This window comes from Chiloscyllium plagiosum, chromosome 27 (genome assembly GCF_004010195.1).
Source record: "Chiloscyllium plagiosum isolate BGI_BamShark_2017 chromosome 27, ASM401019v2, whole genome shotgun sequence".
Lineage (NCBI taxonomy): Eukaryota > Metazoa > Chordata > Chondrichthyes > Orectolobiformes > Hemiscylliidae > Chiloscyllium > Chiloscyllium plagiosum.
The window spans coordinates 49,856,698-49,867,805 of record NC_057736.1 but is presented as its reverse complement, the minus strand read 5'-3'; the positions used below and the strand labels follow the sequence as shown (position 1 = coordinate 49,867,805).

General features: G+C 41.4%; 1 protein-coding gene across 7 annotated transcripts in view; it reads left to right on the top strand.

Annotated features, from left to right (window-relative positions):
* Positions 1-360: 360 nt before the first annotated feature.
* The window catches only part of LOC122563450 (neuropeptides capa receptor-like), a 19,364-nt gene continuing 8,616 nt past the window's right edge, over positions 361-11,108 (top strand). Inside the window, exons 1-3 of one of the 7 annotated variants that reach the window (XM_043717191.1) lie at positions 2,190-2,222; positions 3,185-3,407; positions 3,558-5,215. In XM_043717191.1, coding sequence (XP_043573126.1) covers positions 5,146-5,215 — 70 coding nt within the window. In that variant the 5' untranslated portion in view covers positions 2,190-2,222; positions 3,185-3,407; positions 3,558-5,145. Of the gene's footprint in view, positions 542-2,158; positions 2,223-2,711; positions 3,408-3,557; positions 5,216-7,721; positions 7,939-11,108 lie in introns of those variants that run through there. The other 6 variants (XR_006315614.1, XM_043717190.1, XM_043717193.1 and 3 more) reach the window with 6 other exon arrangements.

Genomic DNA, 11,108 nt, shown 5'->3' with positions numbered 1-11,108 from the left:
TCTCTGCCCCTGTCTATGAAGTCCCGGATCACCAATACATTTCAAATCTCCCTCCTTTACTGCAATGCCATTCATGGTGCCATTGATCTTGCTGCTGCAGCTGATTTCCCTTTGAGGTCACGTCCCATAACAGTAACCAAAACAGTGCACATGCTTGAGAGGGGAATGCCTACCCACATTTATTCACCTTGCTGATGGTTACCCAATTCTTCTCTGTAGTCCTTACTTTTTGTGTGACCAACTCGCTACACGTGCTATTCACGACATTTTCCATAATGAGTCCATCCACACATTCAGGTGCTCCCTGTGACAAATCAGGAGCTGCAGCTGAACACAATCCCTGCGTGTATTGTCTTTAAAGACACTGGAAATGTCCCTTATTTCCAACATATTGCAAGAGGACCATTCAGTGAAAACGGTTATCGAACCTTATCAAGGATAGACAACCCTCCAAGGGATCGATTAGGCAACCTCAAAAACTTTTTATCAAAGTCGGGTCTTTCATTCCCACTCGTTATTCCAAGCCGGTACAAACAAATGGGTAATTGCTTCTGTTACGCCGTCATAGTATCAACATGTTGTTTGCAATTTATTGGTCCTTTCTTCTCACCTGAAAAATTTTGTTTACACCAGTAAATCATGTCCGTCATAAGAGATATCACTTGCAGCTTCACATCACGGCTTGTTAAGTTTTATGAAATGATTTTGTCCCAAATCAAGTAAAGTTCCTATTCGACTGCTCACTTTCTCTCTACTACATTTAATCCGGCAGTGATTGCGATCTTGAGTCAAAAAAGTAATGGTCTCTCTGGATGCATCACAAATTATCTGGTGTCCACAGCGGTGGTACGTCTCGTTGCCATGGTGACGGTAGCAGTACTGAACCAGAGTGATGGCATTCATTCTTGTCTATTACACCTATCTGCAGCGTATGGTCTGACATAAATTATGCATCTGTTCTGTTGGGTTAAAGGTCGCATCTGCCTTTGATCGATTTGTAGACATTGATTATCAGAAGAACAGAAGAACATGTTACACGGGAACGATGGCAGACCTAACAATAGGGATCATATGTAGACTATATGTATGTATTTGTGTGCTTACATTTTGAACAGTGGTTGATACAAAGGTGCCGAGTGGTCTTCCAAGTCGATAACATAAACAGTTTGTGAGGCCTTCGATTTATTTTTAAAGTTGAAACAATAGAATCAGCATGAAGGCGTTGGGTCAAACTTCTCCAGAACCAGGAAAGCTGCTAAACATCTCTCCTGACTACAGCACAACACTTGAGTTTTCCTTTTCTCTCTCCCTGTCTGTCAGAGGTTTATCTTGAAGTTATTTTCTCCTGGACTGGAGCAATTAACTGAATTTTCCTTTGACAAGGGAGTGTATATGGGATGTTCTGATTTTGCTACGGTTACTGTTTAATAATTAAATAATCTATTATTCTGTCAAGTTTTCCAGTGGAGTTGTTATTCTAACTTTCTTTCGTTTGTTTGTTTTTTAACTATAGTGTAAGAATAAAGTGTGTTTTGCTTCAAGCCTGCTAGGTTGACCAATTGAATTGTATCTGCAATATAATGCCTTACACTTGCCTTTAACAATAAGAAAAACTGGGGGTCTAGATTATTTTCTTAGTATATTTTGAAAGGGTTTGGTCTGTTCAGAACAACGTTATGTTTGATTTATATATATTTTTGCGTGTGTGTGTGTCTGTAATCTTCAACTCATCTTTAGAGTGAACCATTGTACGTAATCAATAGTATCCCTTGGTTCCATGTGAATACAAATACTACGCATTGCCTGTATAGGCTGTCAATAACGGAATTTGCTGGAAATGTGTTGCTGGAAAAGCGCAGCAGGTCAGGCAGCATCCAGGGAACAGGAGAATCGACGTTTCGGGCATAAGCCCTTCTTCAAGAATTAACGGAATTTGGTCTAGTTTAACGCTTTTCTCCCTTTTGATTTAATGCTGAATGCCTGACTATCTGACATATTCAAGTTGCCAATGGAGCCTGCAAGGAGACTCTAGGCACTAACCAATGTAGTGAACCAAAGTGACAGAGAGATGGAAAAGCAGACAGTCTATTGTTTTGCTCCTCGTGTCGGACAGCTTCACCTGGTTACTTTTGTTACTGCTTTTATGGATCATCTGTGTCTGAATTGCGAATGTCTTTCATTTTTGATTTCAGGATTTCCATGTTTGTGATCAATCAAATCAGGTAAATGTTTCAGTTATTGGGTTTCTGCACGAGTCCTTCAGGGATCCCAGGGCAATTTCAGATCGGAGTTAAAGAATAAAATATCCACTTGGTCTATTGGTTTGCAACATTAGGAAATAGACCAGTATGAACTGGTCACCTTGGACCAGTATTGTCCAAGGTGCAATCACTTTTCAAACCTTTCCTAATGTGTCAATGAAGGAATATAGAATGAATACAAAATGATTGCATATCACAATTCCCAAGGTTAAGAATCACAAAACACCAGGTTATAGTCCAACAGGTTTAATTGGAAGCACACTAGTTTTCGGAGCGCCGCTCCTTCATCAGGTGATTGTCACCTGATGAAGGAGTGTCGCTCCGAAAGCTAGTGTGCTTCCAATTAAACCTGTTGGACTATAACCTGGTGTTTTGTGATTCTTAACTTTGCGCACCCTAGTCTAACACTGGCATCTCCAAATTATAATTCCCAAATGTGTTTTGTTAACGTCTGGCTCTCTAGCGTTTTTCTTGTTCACATTCACGTCATTTTTGTTTCAGATTCGTGGAGGCCAGTATAGAATTGAAATCAGCATGTGATGAGCCAGCCATTTTGTCACATTGTTATTATGACTAATAATGCCATTTTTTTTAGTAATTGTGTTGTACTTATTACAGTTACTGTTGTTATCATTGTTCATATTACTATTATGCAAACAAGAATGATAATAACAATACCACTATTACTCACACAACAAAAAATAATAATTCATAGTCTTGGATGTGATGATGCGTAACAGGCCTCCTCTGGCCCTTTCCACGTCCTTATGTTCTAGTTAACCTTACAAACAGGCACATTTCCATTTTTCTAAATCAGCGAAGACCTTCACGATTTCTGGGTTACTCACCAGCGAAATAAATACAATTTCATACATATTGTTTCTCCATGTGACAATTCTGAATTAAACGCTCTATCATCTCAGCCAGCTGCAACAGTATTCACCCAGCGAGGCCGACATTTCTTTCGGAGCTGATAGTGATTCCCCCACCACTCGAGCATATGCTGCAAATTTATAATTAGATGTACTTCAAACATGCAGTCCTAATAGGATGCAGCAACGATTCAGCTGGCCAGGGCGAATCATGCCATTGCTCGTCTTTTATCAATACAGTCAAGTCGGGATATGGGATAAGTAGGTCTCTGCTGTAAGTATTTAATATTGATGATCAGTCTATGAAATTCCATGATCATTGCAACTATCCTTTGTATATTCTCAAAAAGATGAAGGCACTTTTTCAGTCGCTTGCACAGGGTCCTAACGTAACCCTTTCCAATTGTTGCTTTGTGTTTTACAGTGCAATCAATTCTATTCATTTGGTCTGCAAGACACAGCTTTTCATCTGCACTTCGAAGCTGATGAGCAATGTCAGGACAAGTCTTTAATACTTGGAGGCTGTAAAATATGAAGTGATAGCCGAGCAGTGGGACATGATCAAACCATCCTCCATACACCATTAAAGGTTCTTCACCCTCATCAAATTGGCATTACCATTCGTTACCTTTGTTTCCCGATTTGCTCTAAACCTCGTCAATGAATTTGGAGTCTTTTGTTGAAGGTATAAGTGGAAAAATTCTATAAGGATCCTGTCGTCCCAAAGCGCCAAGGCTTACACCTCAATGACCCTGTTGAGTTCAATAGATGACACGACTCTTGGCTTCTCAGTGATTCGTTTCGTCAGGAGTTATCTAACAGTTGACGTTTACAATACCGTTCACATATACAATCGAATCAATTGTTTTCTTTTGTCCATGTCGACTCCCTTAGCCTTGAAATCGTTGGACGATTTCATAAAGCATTGAGACCGGTTGTCCACATCAGGGAATTAATTTATCAGCTGCATAGTGCGTCTAGTGGATCTCCATATTGCAAATTTGGGATCAAATCTCCCAGTTCACCCGGGTGTCAAGCTGGATCCACGAAGGCTGTGAGTTACTACTAACAGGTACTGTGGGGAACTGGCCAGTGGAAGGACTGTGTACTAACCAATGGAAAAACTTGCTCAGCTAGAAATTTAGCATTGTGTGCTGAAATTAGATGGAAATCAACTCATATACCTGGCGCATGCCATTTAATCGTTCAATACACTCAATTGTTCCTTAGTCTCGTCATTCATATCATTGTTCAACTCCTTGTCAATACTCTCTATGTCAAATATCTTTATGGTTGTTGGTCGAGTAAAAAAGTACATTTTGTACTTGAGTACCGTGAATCTAAGTGTACGGAAGTCGACATACCCAAGATTGATTGAATCATGATGGAATGAATCTGGTGTATTATAAACAGAGCCACGTTCAATTGAACATAGTGTGAAGCTGTTGCAGTAGACAATTTTGCAGTATAATCACACAAACTGAACAGGACGTATTAACATTAAATGTAACTGTGCTGAACTACTTAGGTTCCCAGTGAACTCGTACCCTCTTTTCCTCCAATGAAGACAACATATGGACCTGTTCACGAAAAGCATAAAGCCAGATGTTTAGAAAGGTATTGCACCTGCTTGGTGATCACACTGCTTGAAGAGTGATTAGGAGTGAGAACTTCTTTGTGTTGTTCGAGAAAATGTGCGTTTCTCACTGTCGTTAGTGGTGAAGCCCATTGATTTGGCCTGGCTCCTGTATCGAACAGCTAACCTGGATTATGCCATGCAATAGATTTTAGAAATATCTGTGATTCCATGGTAAAGAACGAAACTCCATTCTATCAAAACATAAGGAACCAGCTGAGCAGCAGTTGATGTCACCTCTTTCCTTACAGTAAATTTGTTAACATCAAAAACAAAGGAATCAGTTTGATTAGCTCCCTGGAGCCTGTGACCTTATATAAATTTAGCTGTTTTTTTTTCAATATAGTGTTGGACATCATAAAGGGTTCTCTTAAAAATGCATGGAATACCAAGAGGTCTAGTGTTTGCCATTTACTATCCTGCCCTTGCAGCTATTGGACTTCCAGGTAATTATTATTGTTAGTTACTAGCTGTGGCAATCATTGGTTAGGTGCACCAATTCTCCCATCTGAATGGTTGTGCATCTTCCATTTCATGTGATTCAATTGCGCTTCAAGAATATATTTGTTTCCTTTAGCTGGTATGTTTTTCTTCGGAAGAATCTTTCTTATATCTGTCTTAACGCCTCGATTAGGGTGATAATTTATTCAATTTGAAGATTTCATTTCCTCTGATTAACGGTACACCTTCTTGTCTTTGGGAATGTACTTTTCTCTTTCATGGATACAGATTCCTCCCATTGCCTGTAAGACTTCTCGTGTCAAACTATCTTCTGTTAGCTGCCACTTAATTCCTTAAATTATACTATTTGTCAATTTATTGCCATTTGAAGTTGTAAATGCAATTTTCTTGTGGCATTGGCACTGTAAATGCGAATGAATTAGCATAATATCTTTTTTTAATGAAAAGCAATTCTACTGCCTTATTAACCATGCAATTGTGGGTGAATGTATTCATTTATTTTCATTGAATCTGAGAGTCATGCATTACATAAGTGGCTCTTCAGTCCAGCGATTCTGCACTAATACCTGAGAAAGACCTGATTCATAACCTAATCCCATTTGCCATTTCTTGGTCCGTAGATTTGAATTTTATGACGCTCATCTGTGAATATTTTAAATAATGGAATGCAACGCACTTCTACAGCCTCCACATCCCCGGGCAATGCGTTCCAGAATGTCACCACGCGGAAATAGATATTCCTCACATTCCCTTAATCTCCTGCCCGTCACCCTAAACCTTTGTCTCCTCCTGACTGATCTTTCACCGAAGAGGTATTGCTCCTCCTTATCCACTCTGCATACGCCTCAATCAGACCACTAATCAGTGTTTGCTCGAATGAAAACAACCCAAGCCTATCCGACCTGCCATAATACCATAAAAGTCACCACCGTGGTGAATCTCCTCTGTGGACCCTGCAATTAAATCACACCTTTCCTGTAATATTTGTTTTCTTAAGCTCCGCCCTGCACTTTATGTACTCCACAACTTCCACCACTGGCTGCATTTCCATGATAAAGCCTTTCTTTACCTTCCCAATGTAAACCAGAGTTCGCAGGGCTTGTTACTCTTCCTCTCATCCTGGAGGAAACATGTTGGGCTTCTGTCTCTCCATTTCCTTTTTAAATGACTCCACTGCTCTCCTGCAGATTTTCCCAGTCAACCTTGATCTGATCCTGCCTTATTTAACTATAGTGCACTTTCCTTTGTTTTTGCAACTTATCTATGTCTTTGTCCATAAGACGCTTAAATTGTACCATCTTTTGATCGCTATGACAAAAGTATCACACCCCTCTTCCCAACAACCCCATCACCCTACAACCTCAACCAACTGTCTGGCTTTATTGTATTTCATGTTCATGTTTCACTGCACACCTTGATGGCCCATGCAGTGTATATTCGTAATGTGGCTGAATAGGTTAAGTGTCATCTTTTACTTCACTTCTCAGACTGTTAATCAATTCCTGGATAAATTTGTTGAAAATACATCATTAAACATCGAAAGGCTGATGTGCGATCTGAACAGCTCCATTTATTGATGAAATGGTGGCATTTATCCCTATCACATATCACAATGTTGCTATCCCCAATCTTTAATTTTCACTGTTTCAATACACTATCAACACTTTTCTGCCACATGCACTCTTACTGAGGATTCTAAATTGTTAACTGCTGGATTGGGATTTCGTTGTATTCATTGAACCTGAAAATAGTTCACTTTGTTCACATTTTCTGTATTTTCTCTGTCTTACATAGCTGTTACAGCGAGTGGTAGTTCTTGCATATTTCAGTTATTCACTATGAGATGAAATTGATCAATTAGTTCGACACACGGTACCCCACCAAGGAAAAATTACTTTGTAAGAGTCTTTATATCAAATTAGGTATCAACATCTGTCATGTCCAATCGCCCAGATCGACTGTGAAAATCTCAGATGTATCCAGATGCCCATGACCTCCACGTTGTTGGACAAAGTTAATTGCCATTTACTTTGTTCTGTTTGAGGATATTCATAGAATGATTCAATCCTTACAGTGTGGAATTAACATGGGCAATTTTAATCTACATGTCAATTGGTTGAACCAACTCAATTAGTGTCACCTTGAGGAGAAGTTCGTTGAGTATATCCGCGCTAGTTTTCTTGAACAGTATGTGATGTATCTAACACTATCCTAGATCTGGTCCTGTGTAATGAGACAGGAATAATTAATGACCTCATAGTGCGTGATCCTCTTGAAAGGAGCAATCAGAGTATGGTTAAATTTAGAACACAGATGGAGAGTGTGAAGATAAAATCCAATACCAGGGTCCTGTACTTAAACAAAGGAGACTACAATATATAAAACAAGAAAAAGTGGTTAAAGTAAATGTTGGTCCTTCAGAGGATTTAGTTATGGGAAATGATGAAATGGCTGAGGCATTGAATAGGTATTTTCTGTTGGTTTTCACAGTGAAGGACACTAATAATATGCCACTAATTGATAAAGAGATGAAGGTAGTTGAAGATCTAGACCAATCATTATGATGGAAGAGTAAGTGTTGGACAAGTTAATGGAAATAAAGATAGACAAGTCTCTTGGCCCTGGTGGAACATATCACAGTGTACTAAAAGAGGTGGCAGGAGAGCAGCAGGAAGATGGGAGCGATGACCAGGGGACTGCCAGGAAGGTAAATGACTGCTTTAAAAACTTACCTCAAGTTTCGGGGCCCTCCATTTTTGTGCAGCAGGAAGAGCGGGAATGATGACCGGGAGCTGCTGGGAAGGTAAGAGCCTGCTTTAAAAGCTTACCTCATCAATAGGTGGTGTGCACGTTGAGCAGGGGCAGACATAGGATTGCTGAGTAAGTGAAGTAATATATTTGGGTGGTAGCATTACCTGGAACGCTAATTTGGTAGTGTCTCCCACCTCTAACCAAAAAAAGAGAGTTCTGTGTGCTGGATAGGTTAGGTAGCTAGTTTTTATTTTTTTTTATTTTTGAATAGACTCTTTGGAAATTTAGAATAGTGGGAATTGAGTTGAGGGCAGTTGAATGTTCTTCCTGCAGTATGTGGGAGGTAAGGGTCACCACTAGTGTCTCTGCTGACTTCATCTGTGAGAAGTGTACCCAACTCAAGCTTATCAAAAACCATATTTGGGAACTGGAGCTGGAGGTGGATGAATTTTGGATCGTTCAGGAGGCAGAGGACGTTATTGAGGAGTTAGAGGGAGGTAGTCACACCTCAGGTATAAGAAAAATGCAGATGGGTTACAGTCAGGGGATGGAAAGAGAACTGGCAGGCTGTGCAGGGATCCCATGTGGCTGTTCCCCTCAATAAAAAGTATACCATTTTGGATACTGTTGGGGGGGGGGGGGGACTTACCAAGGTGAGCAATGGGGCACAGATCTCTGTCCCTGTTGCTCAGAAGGGAAGGGAGGAGAGGAGCAGAGCATTAGCCATTTGGGACTCCATAGTTAGGGGACAGAAAGTCTCTGTGGGAACGAGAGTGACTCACGATTGATGTGTTGCCTCCCATGTGCCTGGGTTTTTGATGTCTCAGATCATGTTTTCAGGATCCTTGAGGCAGAGGGAGAACAACCCCAAGTCGTTGTCCACATAGGCACCAATGACATAGGTCAGAAAGGGATAGGAATTCAATGCAGAAATTCAGGGAGCTAGTTTGGAAACTTAGAACTAGAACAAACATAGTTGTTATCTTTGGTATGTGACCCATGCCACGTACTAGTGAGGCAAGGAATAGGGAGAGAGAGAAGTTGAAAACGTTGCTATAGGAATGATGCAAGACAGAGAGTTTCGGATAGCCAGGAGAATGGGACTCATTCTGAGGTCAGTCGGACCTCTATAAACAAGATGGTCTACACCTGAACCAATATAATGGGGGGAGGGTTTAAACTAATTCAACAGGGGGATGGGAACATAAATTGTAGTTCCAGTGTCCAGAAGATTGAAAATACTGAGGTCAGAAATAAGGTTTCAAGGTTGAAAGAGCACAATAGCATGTGTGAGAAGATTTGTAGCTCAGGTGCTCATTGTTGTGGTTCTGTTTGCCGAGCTGGGTATTTGTGTTGCAGACATTTCGTCCCCTGTCTAGGTGACATCCTCGGAGCTTGGGAGTCTCCTGTGTCGTCTTCTCCGGCATTTATCGTGGTTTGTCTCTGCCGCTGTCCGCTGCAGTGGCCGGTATTTTGGGTCCAGGTCGATGTGTTTGTTGATAGAATCTGTGGATGAGTGCCATGCCTCTAGGAATTCCCTAGCTGTTCTCTGTTTGGCTTGTCCTATAATATTAGTGTTGCCCCAGTCGAACTCATGTTGCTTGTCATCTGCGTGTGTGGCTACTAAGGATAGCTGGTCATGTCGTTTCGTGGCTAGTTGATGTTCATGGATACGGATCGTTAGCTGTCTTCCTGTTTGTCCTATGTAGTGTTTTGTGCAGTCCTTGCATGGGATTTTGTACACTATGTTGGTTTTGCTCATGCTGGGTATCGGGTCCTTTGTCCGGGTGAGATGTTGTTTGAGAGTGGATGTTGGTTTGTGTGCTGTTATGAGTCCTAGTGGTCGTAGTAGTCTGGCTGTCAGTTCAGAAATGTTCTTGCTGTATGGTAACGTGGCTAGTCCTTTGGGGTGTGGCATGTCCTTATTCCATTGTCTTTCTCTTAGACATCCGTTGATGAAATTGAGGGGGTATCCGTTTTTGGCGAATACATTGTATTCCTCTTTTTGCACTTCTGGTATGCTGTAGTGTGTTGTGGCCCTTTTGAACAGTGTCTTGAGCACAACAGCAAGCAGCCTCAAGTCCCTCAGCCTTTCCTCATAAGACCTCCCTTCCATCCCAGGCAATATCCTAGCAAATCTCCTCTGAATCCTTTTCAACACTTCCACATCCTTTGTATAATGCAGTAACCAGAACTGTATGCAATACTCCAGGAGCGGCCGCACCAGAGTTTTGTTCAATTGCAGCATGACCTCATGGTCCTGAAACTTAATCACTCTACTATTAAAAGCTAATGCACCGTAGCCCTTCTGAACAACCCTATCAACCTGGGTGGCAACTCTCAGGGATCAATGCACATGGACACTGAGATGTCTCTGCTCATCCATACTACCAAGAATCTTACCATTCACCAAGTATTCTGTATTCCAGTTACTCCTTCCAAAGTGAATCACCTCACACTTTTTCTGCATTAAATTCCATTTGCCTCCTCTCAGCCAAGCTGTGCAGCTTATCTATGTCACTCTGTAACCGACAACATCCTTCAGCACAATCCACATCTCTACCAACCTGCGTGTCATCTGTAAATTTACTAACACATCCTTCTAGAACATAGAACATAGAACAATACAGCACAGAACAGGCCCTTCGGCCCACGATGTTGTGCCGAACTTCTAACCTAGCTTAAGTACCCATCCATGTACCTGTCCAAATGCCGCTTAAAGGTCGCCAATGATTCCGACTCCACCACTCCCACGGGCAGCGCATTCCATGCCCCCACCACTCTCTGGGTAAAGAACCCACCCCTGACATCTCCCCTATACCTTCCACCCTTCACCGTAAATTTATGTCCCCTTGTAACACTCTGATGTACCCGGGGAAAAAGTTTCTGACCGTCTACTCTATCTATTCCTCTGATCATCTTATAAACCTCTATCAAGTCACCCCTCATCCTTCGCCGTTCCAACGAGAAAAGGCCGAGAACTCTCAACCGATCCTCGTACGACTTCCTCTCCATTCCAGGCAACATCCTGGTAAATCTTCTCTGCACCCCCTCCAAAGCTTCCACATCTTTCCTAAAGTGAAGCGACCAGAACTGCACACAGTACTCCAAATGTGACCTAACCAA